Source organism: Pseudoliparis swirei, chromosome 23 (assembly GCF_029220125.1).
Source record: "Pseudoliparis swirei isolate HS2019 ecotype Mariana Trench chromosome 23, NWPU_hadal_v1, whole genome shotgun sequence".
Lineage (NCBI taxonomy): Eukaryota > Metazoa > Chordata > Actinopteri > Perciformes > Liparidae > Pseudoliparis > Pseudoliparis swirei.
In genome coordinates this window covers 7,150,400-7,175,985 of record NC_079410.1, presented here as the reverse complement: position 1 = coordinate 7,175,985, position 25,586 = coordinate 7,150,400, and the positions used below count along the sequence as shown (strand labels likewise).

At 43.3% G+C, this 25,586-nt stretch overlaps 1 protein-coding gene across 2 annotated transcripts; it reads right to left on the bottom strand.

Annotated features, from left to right (window-relative positions):
- Nucleotides 1-10,406: 10,406 nt before the first annotated feature.
- si:ch211-51c14.1 (protein kinase C and casein kinase substrate in neurons protein 2) lies at nucleotides 10,407-24,294 on the bottom strand. 2 transcript variants are annotated; one of them, XM_056408015.1, is made up of 10 exons: nucleotides 24,054-24,294; nucleotides 21,873-21,940; nucleotides 17,557-17,713; nucleotides 17,130-17,365; nucleotides 16,044-16,199; nucleotides 15,338-15,513; nucleotides 14,043-14,163; nucleotides 13,822-13,907; nucleotides 13,619-13,698; nucleotides 10,407-12,313 (listed from the first exon to the last, which is right to left on the bottom strand). In XM_056408015.1, exons 2-10 carry the CDS (start codon nucleotides 21,930-21,932, stop codon nucleotides 12,204-12,206), a joined length of 1,182 nt encoding a protein of 393 aa, XP_056263990.1. In that variant the 5' UTR covers nucleotides 21,933-21,940; nucleotides 24,054-24,294; the 3' UTR covers nucleotides 10,407-12,203. The 2 variants fall into 2 exon arrangements, with proteins under 2 accessions (XP_056263990.1, XP_056263991.1); XM_056408016.1 differs by lacking the exon at nucleotides 24,054-24,294 and adding an exon at nucleotides 23,625-23,789.
- Between the last annotated feature and the right edge of the window lie 1,292 nt (nucleotides 24,295-25,586).

The window sequence follows — 25,586 nt, the reverse complement described above, 5'->3', positions numbered from 1 at the left end:
TTGGAGGGCTGACTGTGGTCCACCCGACTTGTGAAACCCTGTGGCGCCATATTCCTTGGTGCACCAGATGGTTTGCAACACAGAACCATCTGACAAGACAATATTGGAAACTGTCTGGACGAAGGCAGGCACTTTTAAAGAGTGCTTGGCAGGTCATTGGATGAATCATTTGTCACCGTCGGGGGAAGAGCAAAAACATATTGTCTGCCGAGAAAAGCCTTTAGTGCCGTTGCTCTTCTTTCAATGAAGAAAAACTCTTCAGGGCCGCTGCGCTTCAGGTTCTCGCGGTTGCATCTCATTACACACCTGAGCCTCGGCCATAGCTCTTGGTCCGGTTCATGGCACACAAGCACATTATTTGAAGCCTGATAAGATGGATTTCTCCATCGGAGAGATAAACTGCTAAGTGAGGGTCACATGAACAACAAGGCGTTGACTTAATGCTTCCTCCATTTGTGCTGCTATAAGGCTTCCGACACTAAAGAACTGAGTTAATTTGAAAGCATGAATATTCACAACAGGTACAATGAAATGATATCTTGGGGGGAGGTTAGTTTGCTACTTGTCTTTAATATTCTATTCTCACGTTTTCTGATTTTCTTTTGCAGCAGAAGTCGAGTGAACCATACACCATTGATGTCAAAGCTCGAGACTTCATGATGAGCTAACCACCTCCATCCAGGTTTTCTCAAATCACTATCAACACACATTATATGTCTGGTTTGAAATGAGCATAGAGACTGAAAGACACCGGGTAATATAATCAGCAGACAGCAGGCTATAGGAGCTCACTGGGAGGACTGGCCACTGCATCAATAGCGGAGCAACTAGATGGCAGAACTCACAAAGCCGTCGGCAGGATTCATCGATAATTCATCCATGTTCCCAAACTCAAGACTACGGGTGTGTTTTCCGATATTAATGGACCAAACTTTTTAGTTTGCCAGAAAAAGAGTGAAATGCAGCATGGAAACAAATACAACGGTGCCCTAATGCAACGGGTCTGGAAGATACGTCACATCGTCGGAGTCGCCGAGAGCCGGACACGGACAGATGACAGCCTGATGACATCCGACTGCCGGCTCATTGACGAGAAGCCTCGGCGACAGATGTCAGTTGTCAGGGCGCAATGTTATGATGAAGTAGTACGTCCCAATTGTTTGCATGCTGCATGCCTCGGTATACGCAGGTTGTAAGAGCTCCAGTACCAAGAGAAGGTTTGGAGCGCCGTTCGCTCTCTCTCGCCACGAGGGGAGGAAAGCTGCACCTCTTGGGAAGGAAAGACATAGGAGACAGACCCAGACATCACTTAAAGAGCGGTGTCTCTGTCAGTCGGCTCGGTCTCGTCTTGCCAAAGGGGACGGACGTTCAAAGTCGCCTGGAGCTCACGAGGTTTTACTTTCTCCACCAGCACCAATAAAACAGAACAGAGAATTCTGCCAGCCAACGGCCTGCGGCAAAACAATATAGCACAGGGCGTTGTCCAACAAAGAGTTGAGGCCATACTTTTCTATCTAAAAAACATAAGGCTCCAACAGGGCAATAAACACAAAGGAAGGATGATGAACGTCGTAAAGAAGTGGCCAGGTAGCTACCTTACTGTGTCTGGTTGTCACCTTGTGGGCTTTGCCTAAACAAGGGATCGACTGTCATGGGCTGGCCTAGGCTCCTCCCACTAATTGACCGGCGCAGCTGCAAGTCGTTCTCCAATCAAGCTCCAGGCTTGATATCCTCCAGCCCTGCACTCACTTCTTGACAGATAGTCAGTTCGCTACCAAGAACTAACGCTACCGCTCAAACACCCTGTAACCTCTCTCGTCTACCTCAGGCTGCCGACCATTCCTCCAGCCTGCTTGCCGGATTCCAGCCCCTGGTTATTTCATAATAAATGCCATAAAACTATTTCTGGTGTCAGTGTTCTGCTCTTGGCTCCAGTTCCACAAACAACATGACATCAACAGGTCGAAAGGTCCAGAGGTCCAAAGAGTCTGTGGCGCATGAGACATTGTGTTAATTGTAATTATTCATTCGTGATTTGCACATCATGTCTAGAGGACATTGTTGGTGTGGATTTTTTTTCTTCATTTTGTGCGAATTGCGTGATGCCAAGTGGCCCAAGCTGCCGGATATGAGGAGTCGAAGGTAGACGTAAAAAAAAAAAAAAATTAAGTAAACAACTAACAAAATATTCAAAATCGTTCTGAGCCCAAAGAAAATATCGTCAGAGCAGAAGTGAACAGATAAAAACAGTTGTGCGCACACTGTGCAAACTGAACCTCAACGGACTGAATTTACTAATCAAATACATTTGGCAATAAAGAGTAACACAAAGAACCCACTTAATAAAGGAAACTGTTGATTATTTAATGAAACAATATTTCCCATGAGAGGCGATTTGCTGTACTTCAGCTTAATTTGACGTAAATGAATTGATAGTTTGTTAAAGTTTCAAACTTAAACCGTGAAACTTAGCTTTTTAATTAGCTCCCACCACAGGTGGCCAACTCCGGCTTAACATTGTCCTGTAATGGTATTTCCTGCCTGAGGACATCAAGAATCTTCTGTATGTTTTTGCACTTTCTTTCAAAAGGTCTTCTCTGATCATTCTCAACCTCATCATAATCACTTGTTACCATGACGACTCTTTCATAGGACCAATCGCCCACCTCTCTCTCTCTGGCTCTTTTTCTCTCTCTTTCCTTAGCTGTCTCTCATTCTTCTTTTTCTCTTTATTGTCTTTATTGTGACTCACACTCACCCATCAGCCGCTGCTATCACCCACTTTATGTTCTCATCAGAGTATTCCATTTGCTCCGTTTACCTAATTAATTATTTTGCTCTTTATGTCTTTGATTCTGGGTTTTTTCATCGGATACTTTCAGTGGAGGGAGACTCGGAAGCGTTCCCCTCGATGCAACATCAGCAGCCTGCACAGTCAGAGCATCTGGCACAGATCCCCTCCAGCCAACTCAGCGAGGTCAGTCCAGCCTCTTGCACCGGCTCTTTGGGGGGTTACCCAGCCTCCTGGCCCTTAGCCGGAGGCTGTTTGGACAGGCCCCGTATGCCGTATGTGCTAAGGTCAGGAACCTCACATGCATCCGCTGAACCCTCGTGGCAGGACACAGTGGCTGCGGCTTTAAGAAGAGTCTAACACACCCCCCTGTTACTGTTCAGCCCCGCCCGAACTTGTTAAAATCTTACGTTTCACTTTGCCCTGTCTACTTGTTGTGTCTTCCGGTGTGTTTTTGTCAAAGCGGAAACTCATCAATCAAAACCCTTCCTGTCAACTGCAATCCGTTTTGTTGTCAACATTTTGAGGAAAACAACAACCAATGAGCACTCAGTAAATCACAAAGATCTGACCCGCCACCAGTGAGGCTCATTTAAACGGGTGAGCAGCGTGGAGCCGAGCAGGCGAGGAGGAGGAGGAGAGGAGAGGGAGACACAGAAGAGACGCAGCCAGAAGGGGAACCGTTACCCAGAGGGACGTTACGTGTACGGGTAAGGTGTTCGGTGTCGTGCCTGTGTGTTGTGTGCATAGAGAGGATTCACTAGAGTACTGCATTCCACAGAGCTGCAGGCCTGCAGCAGCTCCACCCTGCACACCTGCAGCTCCACCCTGCTCCTCAGGCAGCAGATCTCGTGACACGATTGATGATATTATTTATAGTGAATATTGTGTAAATAGTCAATAAATGTGTTCTGTTTCTATTATTTGTTTTATATATTCAACAATTATTTTTTTTTTATAATTTTTATTAATAAAAAAAAAAAAATTATAATTTTTCATTTATTTTTACCATTTTTATTTTTATCTGCAATGAAGTCATCTCAGTCATTTCTTCATTCATTTGGTTATATTGTGATTTGGTGAATGTGTTTACTAAAAACATTTTTTAAAAAATTTTTTTCATTTATTATTTCATTTATTTATTTCAGAGCCCAATTTTATTTCCAACAAAATACAAAAATTACTTTACAATGTCAGGTGACATTTCCCATATTGACCCATCATCAGATCAGATCAGATCATCAGGAACAACAGGAGGAGGATGCAGGATGCAATGGTATTGTAGCAGTGTATATAGATATTTCCTGCTTTTGCTTTTGAGAACCTATGAACCCTGACAAACCAAACACCCAAACCAAAACAGTCACACCCAGGTTAAAGGTGTGTTTTAAGAAGAAGAGATATGAATCATTTTAATCGAACTTTTCAATGTCAGCTTTCAGGTTTTTTTTCTAGTGTCAAAGCGCTGTCAGTTGTGACGGTTCTACACATGCTGACCAGATGACCTCAATCGCGCCCATTTAACCTTCCTTTTTCAGTTTCTTTTCTGCTGCAGGCAGGATATTTTATCTTCATCTATCTCTCTCATTATCCATTATCCATTATTTTTAAAATTATTATAAAATTAGTGATATAGTATTTGAGTATTTCGTTTTCGTGTTTTGAAAGTGATTAATTGATCATTCCATTGAAATCAATGTATTTTAACGTTGCACCTTTAATTGAAAGTAATAAAAAAAAAATAAAAACAGATGCAGGTTTAATAAATTACATGTGTCCAAATGCTCCTGGCCCGGCCCCTCTGTCACATTTCAGAACCGAATGTGGCCCTCAGGTCAAAAAGTTTGCCCACCCCTGGTCTAACATCTGCTACTTCGGAGGTCAACCGTTCCTGAGAAATGTCACAATCAGTTGTCCGGCGATTTTTCCAACAGGGCTTTTGAGCAGGTGCTTTGTGTGATGGGTGATCGAGAGAGGCTTGCAATGCTGGATTGTGCATCCAAGAAGAACAGTTGGTGAGGCAGCACAGAGCGCCCTAAAAATGTTGGAATGGCCACAAGGAGCTTCTCCAAAGGAGCTGAGAATACTGAATGAAAACTCTCTTTACCTTTTAATCCCTGAATTTTAAGAATTTCTACAATTTGACTATTCTTTTGCACTTGGTCCCCGTATTCGTTGCATTTATTCCAGCATTAAAGCATTTCATTCGGTATCAACGGCGTACTTGCCTGCTATGAAAGCTGTCGCTCCGAGCAACGAGCCCACGGGGACTTTCCCCCCGGCTCATCGTAAGCCGTCACTAACCAGCTCGTAACGCTAACTGTGTCTGGATAGGCGACCTCTCGCTGCACGTAGCTGGAGATCTCTTAAATGTCTCTGATTCTCTTACTGGACAATATATACTTTGGTCTCTCTAACATTAGTCACGTCCCATCACATCCTGTCTCCGGGCGCTACAGGAGCCACAAAGCCAGGAGACTAATCTAATCATGTAGGGCCTGCTCGTGAGTAGTAAATAATGTTCTTGGCATATCACAAAGTTTGTGTGTGTGTGTGTGTGTGTGTGTGTGTGTGTAAGTGAGTGCATTTACGGATGTTGTGTAAATCTCCCCCTTGTTTCCCGTGTTTCACACCACAGTCCTCGAGCAGCAGCCAGAGACCAATTCTGGTTCTTTTGTATCTTCTCCTACGGTAACACACTACGGTCTATATTTCACGTCACTCCTGCTAAACTGCTCCGCTGTTGAGACGTCCACTTTAAAGCTTGATGCACTCCTTGTGTATGGATTTGCCTGCAATGCCAGCAAAGCACTTTGCCTGGAGAAAGGAATTAAACCCCCAAGGTTTTTTCTAACATTAAAGAGGGAGGGGAGCTCAGGAGGCTCGGCTAATGTCAGAGAACCTGCCAAATGCCAACGGGTGTGTGTGAGGAGGCTGGCCTTTTCAGATGTGTCTCTCCACATGTGGCTGAGTGTTTGTACATTATCAGGATTCATAAGCTGTGTGTAAAAAAAAAAAAGTCCATATGCCGGGTCCCGTGTGTGTAGGTACGAGACATTTTATGGGCGCAAAGGAGCTACAGTGGCAGAAGATTACGCAGCAAACATTTTTACATTAAATACCCGACAATACAGTGTAGAAAGTCGACATGAAAGGGAATGTCTGTTGAGTTTCAGAGATGTTTGTACCACGACATCGTATAATAGGAAGATGTCGTGTGCGTTGGGTTTGGCATTGAACGTATTCATTTCCAGTTCGGGGTGAGTGAAGCGACAAAAGGAAAGATTAAGTGACAAACAGAGGAATGTATAGTGCGCAGAAAGCAACGGGAGGGGTTGGGGGGGGGGGGGTGATGAGGAATGAAAATGACTAAAAACAAAACACAACACAGAGCGAGAGCTGGAGGAAGGTTGTGCGTGCTACGTCTCACATGTTTGGTTACTCAGGCTAATGAGCAACAATTAGACAGCAGCCAATTAACTCTGGCCATCAGACTGAGACCTGGGGGATGGAAAGGGGAGGAGCCAGGAAGGGGAGATAGATGGGTAAATAACCTGGGAATCACAGTCGCCCTTATCTGCCAGAGACGTATGGTGTGCGTGTGTGATTGTGTGTGTGTGTGTGTGTGTGTGTGTGTGTTTGGGTTCCAGCAGGGGGAGCTGTGTAGGCCCTTCTCACCGTAAGTGCTCTACATGACCATCTGGCTCTCACTGTCAGTGGATTGCTGAACTTACGCATTAACTCTTTCACTGCCAGCATCTCCTTCACATCCGTACGATAAAAATAAAAAAATGTTTAAAACGTGAACTGATGACACAACCGTCTCGCTGCAGACAGCTCCAGATAAGCACACGCCTTCGTCAGTACAACCGAATAACTGAACTCAGACCACAGAATCAGTGATATGAATGATTGATGATATTGATGGAGACGCTTGGTGATGCTGCATCTTCTCGGGCAGCCAGCAGACCAGATTGTGTGTCTGCTTCAGGCTGTGGAGGGGAGAAAGCAAATGGTTAATTTCTCATTCTCTGACTGCTGATGCAGTGTTCCAGCTGAACCCCTCGGAGAGTCTCTCGCTCTCTCTCACTCACACACACACACACACACACACACACACACACACACCTGTAAATGCACACTGTGGCGCGCTGCTTGCCATTCTTCTGAGTCGCCCGCTGCCCTCTCTTTAATTAGGCTAATTGAAATGTGAGAATAACCATTTCCAGATTGCTTATTATTTTTTGGCCGGATAAAAATGAGACGCATGCTTAATTAAAGGCCTATATTCAGACGGCGAGAGGCAGTCTTGCCTCCCTCTTTGGTTGAGCCTGTTGCCTGGTGCAGATGAGGGCGTGAGGGTTGTCCCTCTGGCCTCGGCGAGTCTGCGGCGTGGCCCAAAGCTTCCTCGCTGAACCTCTTCCCTTGCACCTTTGTCATTCTAAACGCTGTCTTGCCTCTCCATTTCCAGGGGGGCTTATTGTTATTTAAACAAAAGATTGGGATTTCACAGACATCCTTGAGGTCAATCGTGTGAGACGGTTTGTGCTTAAGTTCTCTGGGCTGGCCCACAGGTGGCTGGGCGACCTTTCCTGTGTGCTTATCGACTCTGTTATCCCCCGAGCAGGCCCACTGTCGGCCCTGAGCTGCGACCAAAGCCTCCCAGGGTAGCTCGAGCTTAAGGAGACCAAAGGGAAAGACTGAGAGAGAGGATTTTAGGAAGGTGGAGAGCGTGAGAGAGAGAGAAAGAGAGAGAGATATTATGCCAAAGTGCATCTGGAGCAAGGAGCTGGAGAGTATGTGAGAAAATGGTCGTATGTTTTGTGTCTTCCTGACAAGGAGGTTAGTCACTCCGTCGACACAGTCACACAATCAGGCACACACACGTACGCACACACTCTACACACATACAGCCTCACAACCACCGACACACTCATCTAGTCCTTGACTGCACAGGGCCAGACCACAAGCTGGTCATTCGCCCTGCAGAAACGTCCGCGGCAGCGTACAGTAATATTCACCTCACGATGTGACTTCAAACATTTGTCATACGTGCACATTATGCATCCACAGAGTCGTTTTGCCTTCGAGGAGCGTTGTGATTTCCTCATTAACTTCTCGAAATGTAATGTGTCATTGAACCAGGTCCTGTGGCTCTGTTAATTATGGCCCCGTTTCAGCAGCTCTCTCCATGGCAACCTAAAGTTCTGGCTGTCACCGTATGAGAGATGAGGGAATAAAGACATTTTCCCATTATGCTGCCACCCCAGCATGCATTTTTCTCCCCAAGACAGGCCTGATGAGTTATCCGCTGTTGGTCTTTTAGCTCCCTCTGCTGGACAATAGGATAACATCAAGCTCCTGGTCTTCTGTACTCGGACGCAAGGAACTGAGTGGTGACCATTAGCTTCGATACAGATCAAACAGATTGATTTTCTGTGTGTTCATTAGCAATGAGGAAGTCTTAAGGGAAGGCCAGGTTTAAGGAGTGACCACGTGTTGACCTCCTGACCTCCCTGAGATCAAAAGCTAAAACTGTTGAGCAGTTGGTATTTGAAAGCTCTGTGGCATCAAATTGAATATGATGAGGTTATTAGCACGCAAATGAGCCGTTTCCACTCATTATTGTTCTGACAAACCAGCGTCTGTTAATGGGTGTGTGTTTACGTTGCACCTACAGAATAAATGAGCTCGAGCTAATGAATGTAAATGAGCAGAGTTCAGAGATTGGTGAGATGTGACCAATTCACTCTGAAAAGTATACAAAGAGGAAAAGTTCAAATGGATCTCAAAGAAGTTGGATGAGGACATTGTGGAAGTCTGCTTGTCTCAGTATGCTCCCATGCTTTCTTTGTTCTCTTGTGAAACCACTGAAGCATGAGAGCAACATACTCCTCTTCCTCAAATGGTACACAGAAGGCCGTGGAGCCCTGGATACAGATCATATTCCTGCATTACAACCCTCTGTGTTATGTCCGGAGAGAGCTCCGAACTTTCACACTATTTGCTTCTCATCGTGTGTTGTTATTATAATATTTTTTACATTATAGCGAAGCATGAATGAGTCAGTTTCATCATGAAAAGGCTCAACTCCCACCAGAAAATTAATTCAATTCAATTCAATAGCCCAATATCCTAAATTTGCCTCAGAGTGCTTTACAATATGTACACATACGACATTCCTGACCTTTGACCTCACATCGGATCAGGAAAAACTCCCAGAAAAAAAACTTTCTGGGGGAAAAAAGTGAAGAAACCTTCAGGAGAGCGACAGAGGAGGATCCCTCTCCCCGAACGGACAGAAGCAATATATGTCGTGACCAGAAGGAATCATTACAGAGTTACATAAACACATTCAATGAATATGACAGAATGAATACACCCCATGAGACGAGAAGTCACGTAGACTCCGGGGTGGAGGAGCAGCAGTGTGTTTACAGGTAATAACCCGTATCTTTTAAGGGTCGGGTGGACCGAAGCCAAGACAAAATACAATCTAGTCCGTACCGGAGCGCTGCGGAAAACCAGCTCTCGGGTCATGGACTTGGTTCGTCATTGCCCATAAATGAACTCCTCGGCTTGTGGAAAACAAGACAAAGGATGACAAAGTGACTTTTTCCCACTTGCCAGTCCGCCGCTGCGTGTGGCCTTTGTGCCACTTCTCTCGCTAAAGTGTATTTTGAGGTGTCATGAGGGATTTAGTCATCGGTAGACTTCTTTTTGATGGATTGTTTTTGCCTCTACTTCTCCCCGCGTTGTGCAACAGAGATCAACGAAGAACACTGTGTCTGTTTTTTTTAAGAGGCTCTAAAGTTGTAATTGATCATTAATAATGATATCTGATTTTTCATTGATATTTTTTCTACAATAACAATGACGAATGAAAACGAAAACGTGACGATGTGAAAGTGATTTTCTCATTACCAAAGAATTATCACCTCAATGTGCGGCTTCTTTCGTCTTCACAAAGCTCTGAATCCCCACCGTACAACGTCGATTCGAGCCTTTGGTGTCACTGTAGTTTGTATTCTCCATCTTTTGACGGTTTTCCAGCACACCACTGACATGTTACAGGCAGCAGAGAGAAGGGTGTCAGATCTTTTGTGAACACGGATCAGAACATCTGCTCCAAGCAAGAAATCCATCACCAGGTGAGGGAATTCCTTCCAGGATGACATCATTATTTCCAATAATCCTGTGGAAACAGAAGTCCTCCTGTCTGCTTGTCTTTACTGCAATACTCTGAGTGTGTGAGTGTGTGTGTGTGTGTCTGTGTGTGTGTGTCTGTGTGTGTCTTCTTGGCTGATGGCCATGTGTTGATGTCGGGCTGCATCATCAAGATAAAAAGCAGCATTTGACCTGGACAAAGTTCTCTTGATACGGACACAATGGGCTTGAAAGTGTGTGTGTGTGTGTGTGTGGGTGTGTGTGTGAGTGTGTGCGTGCGTGCGTGTGTGTGTGTGTAACAGCTGACAGCTCTGTACTTGTAATAGCACCCGCAGGCCGGACTTCAAGACTCCAGAGGATGATTGCATTGTGAATCCATCACCCAAACCACCCCCCCCCCCCCCCCCACACACATCATTCTTTCCCTCCTAAATTGAATGATACTGGCTTTGTTTGTTGACAGTTTCACATTTTATTTCCAAAAGACAATTGCAAATGCATAGCTTTTACAAGGCACACGGCAAATAAACGGATACTGAAGAAGGCGAAGGACAAAGAGGAGGGCAACCCCAGCAGCGTCCTCACTTTGGCAAAGATGCCCTCCATGATAAGAGTCACACGTACCACAGTAACAACAGATGAATACAGACAGGAACACTATTTCTTCCTCAACACTTATTTTAAAGGAACAGTCTGACATGTAGGTACATATGAATGTTTGGTGTCAAACTGAGATGGCGATGAAGAAGAGAAATATCTCGACACCCTCTGAGCATAGATAGCTTCATATCTGGGACATGATTAGACCTCTCAAAGCACGTGTATCCACGTGAAGTATCTGCACTTATATCGCACTTCTCTCCTGTAGTGGGCAGAAGGCTTAAACGTTTGCTTCTCATTCACACAGCTCGGTGGTGATGGAGATGCAAGGCAGTGCTCTGACCTTTAGGAGCAATTTTGGGATTCAGTGTGGGATTGAACCACCGACTCTGCAAGTAATGGGCAACCCACTCTTCTTTCTGAGCCTTATCTAGCCCGAAAGTATGCAGAGCTGTGGAGGACAGCTGCCTGCTGGGGCTGAAAACAACACTGATAAGAGCCGTGAGGCTCAACCACAAAGGTGGCGGCACAGAAATACAAAACAATGGGCAGATATCCAAGAACAGCACATTCTCACTCCCGACTGTGCAAATGCTGACGCTCTAACTCAGAAGTGTTGTATGTGTGGGGGACATCGTGTAAATATGGGCTCATTACATGGATACAGGCTCTTTTCCAAATATCAAAACCTAGGTTTACTTGCTTTTTATGTTTCGTTAAAAAAAAAGAGGTAAAAAGGGATGCAAAAAAAATATTTGGTTAGCGTTAGGAGAAAAAACTGTATTAAGAAAATAACCTTACAAAACTAAGGTAAAATAAGTCAACATTGTTCCACAGTGGAAACAGTCTAAAAACCTCCCGCCCCTTACGCATTTTCTCGCGCTTTACACAACGCGAGTTGCTCAGCGCATCTAATAATGGCGAGGAAGGGTTAACCCCGGAGGTATCTGTTGGCCTTGTGGAGAGGAAACTGCAGAGTGATATTGTTCTCCGGGCTCGTCACACATAAGTGTCAGAATACAAGTTGCCGGTATATTGATTGTCTCCACTTTATGTAAACATCATATAGTTTCAGGAGTGTGTGTTCCCCCGACACCTGACACACACGGAGAGGAAAATAAAATCAATCTTCCCATCTCATTGTGTTTTTATGTTTGACAGCAAACCATATTCCTAAAAAATGTCAAACTGTTCCTGCACCGAAGAGAAACACAGGCCTTGTGGCAGAATCACAGTATTCGAGTTATTTTCTTCATTTGTTGAGAGGCTTTGTGTTGAGGTGTGAAGAAATAAAAACAGGTCCAGGACGATAGCAGTCCAGTAAAGCAATGTCAGCACCAAATAACTAGAGATATACGTTAAGAGCACTTTCTTTTACATTGAAGCGTATTATATGGCTTTAGTACAAGTGATCTATGCATACTGTATATATTAAAACATTTCTCAAAATCCTTCAAGAGATTACACAACCTGGATAGTTTTTAAACATCTCTGTATGCTAAAATCTTTAAGTGTGATCGTTCTCACACGGACCAGCTCTTTGGTGTTTCTCTCTCCAGCATTGACTTTATGTGTCGGACGTTTAGACGTGAAACCAGGTTGAGGTTTCCACAGTGAAACTCAGCGTGTGGTCTCGACGCTCTAACTACACCACCTCCACGTAGTTGGCCGGGTAAAGCCCCTCGCACCCGTCGTCTTTCATCCCCCGACACCAGCCCTGATCGTCCTCGTCCTCTATCTTCAAAAACTCCTCAGCTGAAAGGAGACAGAAATATATAAATAAAGGACCATTTCAGATTTCCAGTGCTAAAGTTGACGTCTTCAGATTGTTTGTCCAAACCCAAAGAAATTGAAAATACCATCATAGAAACAAATAATCACATGTGAGAAGTTGGAACCCATGAATTGTTCAAATATAATTATATATATATATTTTTAAAATATATATATACACTACCGTTCAAAAGTTTGGGGTCACTTAGAAATGTCTTTATTTTTCAAAGAAAAGCACTGTTTTTTCAATAAAGATAACATTAATCAAAAATACACACTATACATTGTTAATGTGGTAAATGACTATTCTAGGTGGAAACGTCTGGTTTCTAATGAAATGTCTCCATAGGTGTATAGAGGCCCATTTCCATCAACGATCACTCCAGTGTTCTAATGGTACATTGTGTTTGCTAATCGCTTTAGAAGACTAATATCTGATTGGAAAACCCTTGTGCAATTATGTTAGCACAGCTGAAAACAGTTATGCTGGTGATATAAGCTATACAACTGGCCTTCCTTTGAGCTTGAAGTTTGAAGAACAAAATTAATACTTCAAATATTAATCATTAATTCTAACCTTGTCAATGTCTTGACTATATTTTCTATTCAATTTTCAATTTATTTGATAAATAAAAGTGAGTTTTCATGGAAGACACAAAATTATCTGGATGACCCCAAACTTTTGAACGGTAGTGTATATATATATTTATATATTTTTTTTGTTTTGTTATATATATATATATACAGCCTTTTATTACAGCTTACAACTTAAGAAAACTCAAATATCCTATCTCTAAATATTAGAATATCGTGAAAAGTATACTAGTAGGGTATTAAACAAATCACTTGAATCGCCTAATTAACTGAAACACCTGGAAACACATTTTCAAATGTTTGATTTTGTTTTGCTGTTATAAATCTTTTTTACTTGGTCTGAGGAAATATTCAAATTTTATGAGATAGGATTTTGGGCTAGCAATAATAAGCAAAAAAGAAAAAATAAATCAATATTTCAGTTGATTTGTAACAAATCCAGAATGCATGACATTTTTTTTTTTTTTTTGCATTACAGAAAAAAAAAAAGAACTATATAATATTTCAATAATTTGAGAGTCCCCTGTATACATTTACATAATACTTAATTAAATGACGACTGAAAAAATATTTGATTAGGCCTATCACATTTTCTGCAGATCGAACTACTCTACAATTTCCATTAATTTGAGACAATAAAGAACACTTTGAGTGCAGTATGTACGTCCTGTAGGACGGTGCGTGTGAGTTTACCTGCTTTAAATGACAGCTCATCTGTCTCCTGGCCGACATAATCATACATAGCTCTCACTCTCACTCCTCCAATAATCACACTGCAGGAAGAGAAAGGCACAGAGAGAGAAAAAGAAGAGACAGATGGACGTCTGATCTGCTACACATCAGAATATTGCAAACGTTTATAGAACAAATTCCTTAAATGCATCATAAATACTCACCTCCTCTCTATTGTTGCTTTCTTTTCGACTTCTTTCTTTTCCACCTCTTTCTTCCCTTTTTTGTTTTTCTTTTCAGGCATCCATTCCTAAAAAACATTCGGAAAAAAATAATCACTTAAAATTTAACTTTAGAGCAAAAAACTGAATATTACCAAGTGAGCGTCACATCGGATGAACCATTTTAGTAATTGAATTGAATGGAGAGGTAAAAACTGAAATACCTGGAAGTGAGGCCAGTCGGTGGGCATGCCGGGCCCGTTGGTGTTCTTCCACCAGCGAAGGTCCTCGTGTTCATCGATGGCCATCAGTGTGTTGTGGAGCTGGTTGTACTCGGCCCTCACGCTGAAGGAGTGGTGGAGAGGAAAGAAGGGAACACAAAATGAGGTTGACAAATACTTGAGCTGAAGGAAACCGCTGCCTTTCACTGCTGACATATCATGAGACATTTTAATGTATTCACTGTGCAAAGACTTCCACTATCTCTGCTGCTTGAATTGTACTCTTTAAATGGATATTAAACTCAACTTTTACTTTAAATGCCTTTCAACACTTTTTATTACTTTGACGTCTTCCAGCTGCTTTTCATCTTTTATCTGTTCACGTTTTTCCAGCTTTTGCAAACAAGCAACTGCCCACAGAGCTTAAACTTGAAACTAATATTTACAGTGCTTTCAACTCTTACACGTCAATTTCTTTTATTTACGCTCTTATGCCTCAACACACACTTCTTACATTTGAAGAGATTTTTTACATGCAGTTTTTAGCTCATTTTAATGATAATTTAATAATAAACATGCATCATTAGCTTAATCTAGTTTCAATACTAATGGTCACACTTCACTAAAAACCTACCGAGATACTTGTGAAGACGTTGGCTGGTGGAACTCTGAGCCAAAAAGAGACAGTTAAAAATATATATTTTCATGTTGTTGTTTTTCTGGATGGAAATATCAGCCTTGGAAATAAAAAGTGTGACATTTGACTTGAAGTATTTCTTATAAGTCTTTACAATACATCATAAACTTAGCATTGTATAATCATAACCTACAGGAATCGAGGAGGATGAATACTTTCTGGATGTATGACGCGGTGTTATTTGTTTGAATTTAACCTGCTGATGTTCCTCTGATGCTTATACAGTAACTAAAGTGAATGTAAACCTCTAATTGACACAACATTTACTTGCACTGTCATCCAGTGTATTTTAAGTAAAGTGTTACCCAAAAATGAAGCCCATTAAGAGTATAGCATTTCTATCATCTACCCTATATCCCCCCTGTGGCCCCTGAATGTATATACAGTAATTAAAATGCTTCCATTGCTGTTATTTCCTTTAATAGGTTAAAAGTGAGTCCCTGAGTTGTGCCATTTGTTATTAAGTCAAATTATTGATACGTACATTGTTACATACTTAAAGACACGCCTGTTTCCATACATGTATCTTGTCGAGTCGGCACAGACAGCGACGAACAGCCAGCTGACAACAAACACACACACACACACAACAGTTGTCCACCTCTCATTGTTGGTAATGTCCAGGTGCTTGTGGATGGAGAGGAAGGCCTGTTTGAGGAAGACGATCCTCTTTCGCTCCTCATCCTGCGATTGGTCAAAAATGGACTCCATCTCTTCCATGTAGCGCGGAGCGTAGCGGTTCACCTCCTCCAGGACTTTTTCATAGCGGGCACGAACCTGAACATTGAGACACGCTTTCACACACCGCTCAGGGCTGCACTGGCTCTACATAGACACACAAAGGCAGAGGTGACCCGACCCAATCCGAAGCCCAACTCCCAACTCTAATACCCGACACCAGTGGTTCTCAAACCTTTTCTGTCACGCTCCACTTCGGAGGAAGAAAGATGTTCGTGCCCCAACTGAATTGTAACAAAAATGGTCCGTGCTGAATATTTTATTGAAATAACAACTTTTTATGACTCCTCCATCTGTGCTTTTTCAAATAATAGAATTGCTTGGCAATCACTTAAAATACAAGTTTTTAATCAAATACTATCAAATACTATCAGTGCAAAAAATAACTAATATTTAGCAAAAAATTGCTTATTGGGACTGTAATTAACCTGTTTTGCACTGAATATATTTTCAAGATAATAACAATAAAGTGTAACCTGTGAAAAGCTAAAGTCCGGCTGTAACGCCTTGGCGCCCCACTGTGATCAAAGCTCGATGAAAACCAGGACGAGAGGAAACACGTGGCTGACCTTCTCCGCCTCCTGCTGAGCCAGCTCTCTCTCCTCTTGGATCTTCTTCTGTTTGTCGATGGCGACGTCCGGGTTTCCCTCGGCGTGTACCTCTCGCTCCCGGGCCACCTGCTCCTTGCGGCTCACTTTGTGGTACGCCCTCCTGGCTTTATCCAGCTGTGGAGGAACCACAACGTAACGCATCACCTACGGCGGTGAATGGATGAGGTCAAAATGTCCACAGAGGAAACGTGTGTGTCTGCGTGGAGCTTTCACGACTCCGGCAATCATCCATTCAGGAGCGATTCAAACTGAGAGGCTCATCTGGAAAATGAAGATGCGCCTGGCTTTGAAAAGCCGAGCTCATTCCCAGAATAACAACGTGGTGCAATAGGTCCCGCTGGTCCAAATGTGAACCTTCAATTGAGGCCTTTTACCGAATGAGTCTCCATTTGTGATATTGCATTTTGCGAAGTATTGATTTCCTCAAGGTTTGTGTACATCGCTGATGAAAATGTGTAATTCCGCTCTGAATGGCTGTCCTCTTGTCCAGCGCTGCTCTCAAAGCCCAGATTGTGTAACTCCATGATGCTATTTCATTATTACTTCTATTGAATATTTAATTCTGCAGAAAAAGGATTCAAAACCAAGCTCTCAGGGGCTTTACGTATTTTTTTCTTCCACATATTGCTGTTTAAGTAACATATATGGATCGTGTGTATCTTTACTTTCCTCTTTGACATTAGATTTTGTTGCTGAAACTTTGCACACACATTCATGCAATTCACATTAAAATTAGCCGTTGTATTTTTAACAGTACTTAATTGAATTTAATTGAATTGAAATTTAATTACCCCTATTTAAGTTACATAATGCTAAACTAGGGGGGGGGTCATGAAAACAACTGATTGTTTCTCAAAGAGGTCACGGGACAAGTGACTTACAGAGTGTGTTGTTGGACGTAGGTCCACTGTGTGTTCATCAGGCCCTTTGCATCTTTAAAGAAGATGTGTAGCCCGGCTTCCTCTCCTCTACATCAGTCTGACTCGAGCTTTAAATCATCAGTCGAACACCAAAGCTGGCTTTAGAGTGTGAAAAGCTGCAGACCTTCTTCAGCCGTTTGGCCCACGGCTTCTGAGCGTGCGTGAAGCCCGTCTCGATGTCCTGGGACTCCTTGAAGCCTCCGAACACCTTCTTGTGGAAGGTGTCCTTCTGCCAGGTCCGGACCCGGTCACCATCCTCCGCCACCAGGGAGCGACAGATGGAGGCGTGCAAGGAGGCCAGCCGGTCAGCCGTGGACAGAAAACACTGCCACGCCTTCAGGATGGAGCCGTACAGCGGACCTGAGGCCGGGGAGCAAAGAAACTCAAATGTGAAATGTGAAATGTTCTTTGTGCTTCAGAAATAATTCTAATTACCGGCAACTATTTAGATGACGGACAACATTTTAACTTAACATATCAACCATCTGTTATCATAAAAAGGAGACAGTAGCCGTAGTAAAACGCTGTGGATCAAACCCAACCGTACTTACTGGCCTCCACCACTGGCTTCCACTTGTTGCTCCACTCACTGAGCTGCTGGGCGTACTGCCTCTCCACACGAGCTCTCTCTTGGAAACACGCCACGATGTCATTGCAGGCCTGGAAGGCGTCTTCTGTTCGCTTCACCGTGGCATGGAAGTTCCCAGGCTGCCAGGACACAAAGAGAGAGGAAGATCCACCGTAAAATAAACAAGAGGATTAATGGGCGAAGCGTTTTTTGAATCCCCGATATTAAAACCCGATAGTGGCCCGATGTTTTTTCCGGTATTCATCTTTCAGTTTATTTGTCTTTTTGGCTTGAATGCCTGGTTAAAAACGTTCATCTGCTCACATTTTAATCCTGGCAGAGTGGCAAGAGCATGATAATAAACAGATTTAGACACAGTTATGTACAACTCTTACTACCACTAGTATTCTACTGCTACTGTCAATACTGATGCCATTACTGCTGCTGTTACTTCTACTAATGTTATCAATATATTACAACTAATAGCATCTACATCTATTGCTAATACATCGACAACTGCCACTACTGCTCTAAGCATTACAACCTGACGGCTATTATTATTATGTATTATTATATTATTTTCACTGATAGGCTAATAGCAGCACTACTGCGCCCTCCAGTAATTCAACCGTATTTATGTAGCACCTGTCAAAGAAGTGATTAATAACATTCAAATGATGATTTAACACTTTAGGAGGAAGCACTTTTACACTCTTGCCAACTCAAATGGGAAGATTGACACCACAGGGGGCCGGATCCAGATATGTATTTACTATTCAGACGTGAGAATGATTTTGAGCTTCTCATCTGACTCGCAGCAAGAAAGTGAATCATCGTATTTCCTGAAACGTCTAATCCCTTTAATCGTTGCTCTGCTCCATTTAGGTCTCCCAGTCACCGTGCCAGTTAGCCAGCGTGCACAGCTAAATGGTATGCAGCCCTTATTAATGTCATTAGTGACACCAGTTTACATTGAACAGTCCGTCTGTGGGTCCGTATCACGTGCTCATAACAAGATCCAGCAAATGTGTTGTTTGTGGTATTTGGAAATCGCTCTGCAATTTTCCTGGCAGCCGCCGCGAGCTCCTTCTCAGAACTCACTGCTCTCGTTTTCCCTTTCTGTCGGACTCTATCTGTTCGTCACTGACGCTTTGAGACAGCTGCTTGAAGGGTTCTGGAAACCGTGCTGCCATGTTGCGTCAACTCATCTGAGGCAATGCGCTTATTGCAAATACCAGAAAAAGAACATGTATAAGTATGACAGAGACAAAAGTCAGCTGTGTTTCTCACGGCTGATCAGTTCCACTTGTCGAGTATTTCTGTCTTATATTTGATACTGTCTGCATACAGTATCAAAGTATATATATATATATATATATATACATACAGTATCAAAGTATATACATATATAGTATATGTATATATATATTTTTTTTGGTGGGGGGGAATTATATATGTATTTATTTATATATATTTATATATATAAATAAATATATATATTTATACATATGTATATATATATAATATATGTATATCTTCTGTGTACTAAAACGATTCATCAATATGCAGGACATCTCCAGTAGAATATAAGTGTTATTATTTCTTAATTAAATGACATATTAATGTATTATATTTTCAAATTGAGCTATTTGTGTTTCGGGTATGCGATATAAACAATTATTCTGTCTTTTCACACTTTCAGGGATATATCTTTGCTTTAATAATTTAGATTCAACATGCGCCTGGTCGTCAGAATGTATTAAGACGTGCATCAACAACTGTAAAGGTGATTAATGTTCATATACTAACAGCCTTCAAAGACGTTATATGCTTTGAAGGAAACACTAGTTTCCTTTTGCGCTCATGAGAATCAATCAGAGTACTTCTTATTAGTGGCCCGCTGTTTCTCTCTCTCTCTCTTTCTTCTTTCTTTCTGCCCGTTGTGGTTCACATTGACTCTCCTCACTCGTCTGAAAATTAAATAGAAACAGCTGAGGAATCCAGTTTGAGGTTTGAGGCCAACGGTAACGCTGCAGAGACCCGGTTGGCCAATCGCGGAGGCCGACACAAATCCACTACGAGAGGATCTGTCAGAGCAATAAAACGCAGTATCTGAGAAAATGTCCTCGGGCCTTTAATGAAAAAAATCACATTTCATGTCTGTAACCAATCATATCAAGACCATAGAGGGCCACGAGCAGAAGTTACCGAGCTGCTATAGTCGCAGTACTAGCAGTAGTTACAGCAAGAGTATTCATAGTGGTACAAGTTGTAGTGGCAGTCGTGGGCTTAGCAGTCGTATTAGTGGAAGTGGAAGAGTAGAAGTAAACTATATTCACGCCAGCTTCTGTATTCAGATGTACATTTTTCTCTTAAAAGAATAACAAGGTGAATCAGTCCAGTGAAACATGTCCAGTCTGTTGCAGATCAAGAGGACAGGAGTGACATCACAGCTGCGTGTATCTATTAATATAGTCCACGTCGACAGAATGCACCGCAGTTGCAAACATATCTCAAAGTGTTGGTGACTTTGCAGAAGCAAAGAGCTTCTGTCTGCAGCGTAATGACAGACAGCCCTGGAGCGCGTTCTGCAGGACCACGTGGACGAGAAGCGGCCCGCAAACGCATCCGACACAAAATTACAGGAAGGCAGAGATGAAAGAGGGGCAGCGCATCGGGGCCGACGGGAGAGACGAAGGCGCTTTTAAATGGGCAGGCGCGCGCAAATGAGATAGTCAGCCACTTTGAATGCTGGAAGTGTTTACAGCTTGTATACATGGCGGCCGAGCTGTGGCTCGCAGACAGAGTGCGAAGCAGTTCATAGGCAGAAAGGTACAATAGTTTGATGAGTTCTACTGGTGCTGAATTGGAGTGAAGAAAACGTTTTGCACAAAGAGTGAGATATTTCTCAAAGTAATGCTAAAATAAAAGTTTAAACAAGTTCACCGTGAGTGGAATTTCTCCCGTGTCATCGTGTGGATGATTCTCAATGAAATGCTCCAGTGTGCTGGAGACAGATCTCACGCTTCACTCGGCATGACACAGTGCACCGTTCTGTTCCCCTGTAAGACATCTTATAGGCTCTCCAGTGAAAGTTAGATGAGAAGATCGACACTCGAGTCTGTGCCGTGAATGTGCCGGCGGTTAGCTTAGCAAAGACTAGCAACCGCTGGAACAGCTGGCTCTATGCACCTATACACCGTAAAGGCATTAGACATCAGGAAGCCACTGTATGTGCCACTTTGGACAAATTAATGTCATATCAGAAAAGGAAGGGAAAAGATCTCTGCATAGGAGCTGAACCCTTCTCCTCCTGGAGCAGAAGAACACACAGATGAACACACCATGGCAGAACAATGATGTCACAGAGAGCGGTGAAAATGGAAGGGGGAAAAACCAGCGGGTCCTGGATGGCCAGAGAAACAAGGCCGGTGCTTTACGGACTACTCTGTGGAGCCAACTCAGGCGATCAGGTACCTAATGAGCGAAACCTCCTCCGGGAACACAGCTAACCCGAGCGCTTCAATTCAGAGCGTACAATGGGACACTGGTCACATTTAAAAACCAAAGCACAGCCTGGTTCCCAGCGACACGCAGCCCGGACCACTAAACTGTTCCGTCTGCTTTGAAAAGGAAGGTCACCGAGACTTAAGGGACCAGGAGGGAAATCCTCCGTGGATCCGTCTTTTTCTTTCCCCCGAAAGACACAGACAACTAGAACGGGCACTCGGTAGAGCGCATACCTTCGCATATCACAAGATTGGGCATTGAATTATGAACATTTTGGCATTAGTTGCATGCCAATTGGATAAAAATTGACCGTGCTATGGTAAAAATAAGATGTTGACCTTTTCATGACCTTGACCTTTGACCCGATCGATCCCAAAATCTAATCAAATGGTTCCCGGATAATAACCAATCATCCCACCAAATTTCATGCGATTCTGTTTAACATTTTTTGACTTATGCGAATAACACGCACACACGCACGCATACAAATACACGGCGATCAAAACATAACCGTCCGCATTTTCAATGCGAAGGTAAAGATGGAGCTCATGGGGGGGGGAGAGCGGTCGTCACGTAAACACAAGGTACCCGGTTCGATCCCCGCTCTGTCACCCATTAGTTGCATGTCGAAGTGCCCTTGAGCAGGACGCTGAACCCCCGGGCACTTCCCTGCAGCCCACTGCTTAATAACTAAGTATGGCTCGAATGCAGAGACGAATTTCCCCAAGGAGATCCATAAAAGTGTACATTTCTTTCTTTCTTCTTATTTCGAAGCACACGCATTCTCACCATCCAGAAGCTGTGGCTGCTGACATCTCCAACGCTGCAGTCTGAAGGCAGTGTCGACATCCTGTTCTCTACAGAGAGAGGAGAGAGCATGTGATTAATTCACAGTCGGCATCGTTCTGACTGACTGTTGTGTAATCATCTCCCATGTGGAGGTAATGAAGTCTTTGGGGATCTGAATCAACTATGATATGTACGTAATACATATTATAGTAGGAGCCTTTCTCGCGTGACAATCTCGACCATGAAGCTGTATTCCAGTTCACCAGAAGTTTGTATAAAGTATGTGACTCTTGTTATTGAAGACTGTATTCTCACATGATTATGTCCCCACCCACCTAGTCATACGCCCAGAGGGCAGAACCACTGATCCATTTGGAAACCAAGTCTTCTTAACTGACAAATATCATCAAATATATTGATATGAATGACTTTTATTTGTTATTTGATAATTTGTGAAAAATAAATTGTATTTATGGAGTACAACTGCAAGAAGTACCTCCATGGGTACAAGTATGTATTTTTGAGGGTTTCATTTATTTGATATCCTTTCAGATAATTGGCCCTTTAAGGGAGGCTCTAGGCCCTCTAAAGAGGTGTATGGAGCTGCTGGGGGGGGGGGGGGGGGGTGTTTACAGTAAACTGAGGCATCAGTAAGCATAGAGTATATTCTCCCAGCAATCCAGCTGGTAAACATGAGCCATCCTAAAATACATCGGGGGTAAAGGTCACAACATCCTATCGTTCCCACTGAGAAAGTAAACAAGTCAAAAGTCTGACTCCACATGAAATGATCAACATGAAGACTTGAGATCTTTAAATGACTTTAAGCTCGTCTGGTTCCACTTTTTTTTCTTTTTTCCCAAAGCTACTTTTCCAGTTATATTTAAGCACACAGCAGTTTTGCCTTCTGGTGTTTCAAACGCTCGACGCACCCGGAGCTGAACTCCACCCAGACGCAGCCTTCGTGTCGTGCCTGTTTCTCCTCCCTGCAGCCATCGCTCTCCATGGCTCACAATTAGATTCAATGATTTCCCTCCACCTCCTGCTGTTCACGGGGCATCACATGCTCCAGTGGGAGCGTAATGCCGGGTTTCTCCCCGCCGGGATCTTCCTCGGCTTGCTGTCGCGTTGCTCTGCCGCCGAGGTCTCGGCGATCACACAACCCTGTGTTCTGCAGGAGGTCAGAAACATAACGGATCCCCTCCCTTTTAACCCTTGACCTGGACTTCCTGTCCCTCGGCTGCCTTGCTGTCCTCGGGGTGCTGAGTTTCCAGAGGAGAGTGGGGGTGGGGGAGCTCCGCGGTCCCTTCCCTAATATCAAATCATTTGGTGCATTCCTGCAGGTTTTACTAAATCTCCGATCTCATGACACGAGCAAAGTGCCCGCGGGAATTTAATCCCCAACTGTATATTTATTCTCGAAGCAAGTCACTTACAACCATAACCTATTGGCATACCTCTCAAAAACGATTGTATACCCTTTATAAACATCAGGATCTGTCTCTGTGAAAGATGTGCAACTCCATAGCTACCTGATTCAATTTGTTAATCCATAGGCCTTTTAAATATCATTTCATAAACTTCATAATCAATTTAAACATCCTATGAAAGGCCGGGATGAGCCTCTCTATCCCCAATAGGCAAATAATATAAGTATGAAATGTATAAATGAAACAAATGGAACTTCCGATTGGCTCGTGTGAGTAAATTTCCCTCCTCTCAGGCCCACACAGAGTTTACTGTAATGCTTACCAGCACAGATCTAATTCCACCATGGGTCCTCCAGACTTTCTATAATCTCTTGGCAGGTCAGACAGGAACTGTGTTGCCCCAGTTTTCAATATTCCTGTGGTGACCCAGTCCCCAGAATCTAAAACTCTAACTCTTCAGGTTCATGTAACAAGGAGCAGAAGCTGAAGGTCGTTGGCGTTGTAAGATCCATCTGGAGTCTCCAACCAACCAACTCTTTCACCCCTGTATCCTGCACCCAGTCTGGCACCCACACTCACTCCTCCCCCTGTCCCCGTTTCATCTGTCACACATAACTCACCACACACACACACATTGCATCGAGGAAATATAAAGTACGAAATGAACACACAGAGCAGAAATAGGAGCTCCACCCCTCCTTTAATCTCTCCGAAATGCAGCGACAGCCACGGGAGGCTAACAGTTGCTTACCTCTGTGAATGTCGGGGCCCTCTCGGCTTCAAACCCCCTCTTCTTCTTTTGTTGGGCAGCTTCAAACTTTTTTCCAGTTCAACCTTTGTGCAGACTCTGAGGCTCCTTCTCTCCTTCTCTCCTTCTCGCTCTCTCTCTCCGTCTTGTCTTTGTTACACTTCTCCTCGTCTTCTCCCACTTTGATTTTCCACTCGTTCTAGACAGGGCTGCTTTTGCTCTTCCCTTTTCTTCGGCCCACTGTTTGTGACAGATGAGTTGGCCTCTTTTTTTTTTCTTCCCTCCTTTTCCTCCCTCCCTCACCCCCCCCCCCCCTCCCTGTCTTTCCCTCCTCCCTCTCTCTCTCTCTCTCTCTCTCTATTACCCTCATGCTCCAAAACAGCTGCAGGAACCTCTTGTTCTTTGCACTCCACCACTTCTCGGTTTTTCTCTTTCATTCACTCGCTTCTCCTCCGTCAGAGGAGTTTAATGAGGCTGGCTGTGCGTGTGTGTTTGGTGTGTGTTGTGTGTGTGTGTGTGTGTGTGTGTGTCTAGGTGAGTCACAATAGCTGAGTCAACAGCTAAGGTATGTGTGTATGTGTGTGTGTGTGTGTGTGTGTGTGTGTGTGTGTGTTACTATTTTACATAGAAGCATGATTCATGACCAGATAAGGAAAACTCCGTCCATCTCTATACCCCCTCTTCCTCCCCTCCACTCCCTTTGGGATAGTTCAGTAAGCCCGCCTCCACAGCTGGAGGACACATCCGGTGTGTGTGTGTGTGTGTGTGTGTTTGCGTGTGTGTGTGTGTGTGTGTGTGTGTGTAATAAAGCCAGAGGTTCTTTGAAGTTAGAGACCCCTGAAGAAGGATTGTTCACACTCACATGTGTTTCTCTTGCTTCTCCAAGCTGAACCTGACACAATTTTCCTTGTCAGAACTTGCCATGTAAATAAGTGGCCAACTGTTTACGCCCCGCCACAACCTGCTCTTCGGAAACAGTAATCCTATAATCACATCTGGAGGGACAGTATCATGACTACAATTATAACAACACGCAACAAGGGGAACACAGTTGATAGGAAAAGTTTAAACAGTATAGATTCAGCATGTTCAGTGTAAAGGCTTTAGGAAAAGTTTACAGGAATAAAATCATGTTTACAAATCAGCCTTCTTCTTCTGGTCAGCTACTCAAATAAAGACTCTTAAAAGACACATGTTTACTTTGTTTAAAATCCTTGATGTGAATTAATCCTTAAATGTTGCTGAAGAAAAGTTTGTCTCAGTAGAAAAGTGCTGTGTTGCTTTTACACCAAAATCATTATTCAGTAAGTGCAAAACGTACTCTTAAAAATAGTGTTGTTTACAAATGTTTTGACAAGCGTGCTTCCCTTGTTTACGTTGATGTGACATACGTGTAAATCAGAACATATGAACGAAACCAGGCAACCACGTGCAGTTGTGTTTAAAATGTATTGTTTCCAAGTTTTGACATTCAAAATTGATGCTGAACTGTTGTATACACCTCTGAAGAGTGATTCAATGCAAAGCCTTTGATCC

Excerpts from the sequence above, each read along its gene's own strand:
- si:ch211-51c14.1 (XM_056408015.1), bottom strand. The coding sequence starts at position 21,932 with ATGTCGACACTGCCTTCAGACTGCAGCGTTGGAGATGTCAGCAGCCAC. Across the intron at positions 13,908-14,042 it reads CCGACTGGCCTCACTTCCAG|GAATGGATGCCTGAAAAGAA; the intron begins GTATTTCAGTTT and ends AATGTTTTTTAG. Across the intron at positions 12,314-13,618 it reads TGAGCTGTCATTTAAAGCAG|CTGAGGAGTTTTTGAAGATA; the intron begins GTAAACTCACAC and ends GTCTCCTTTCAG.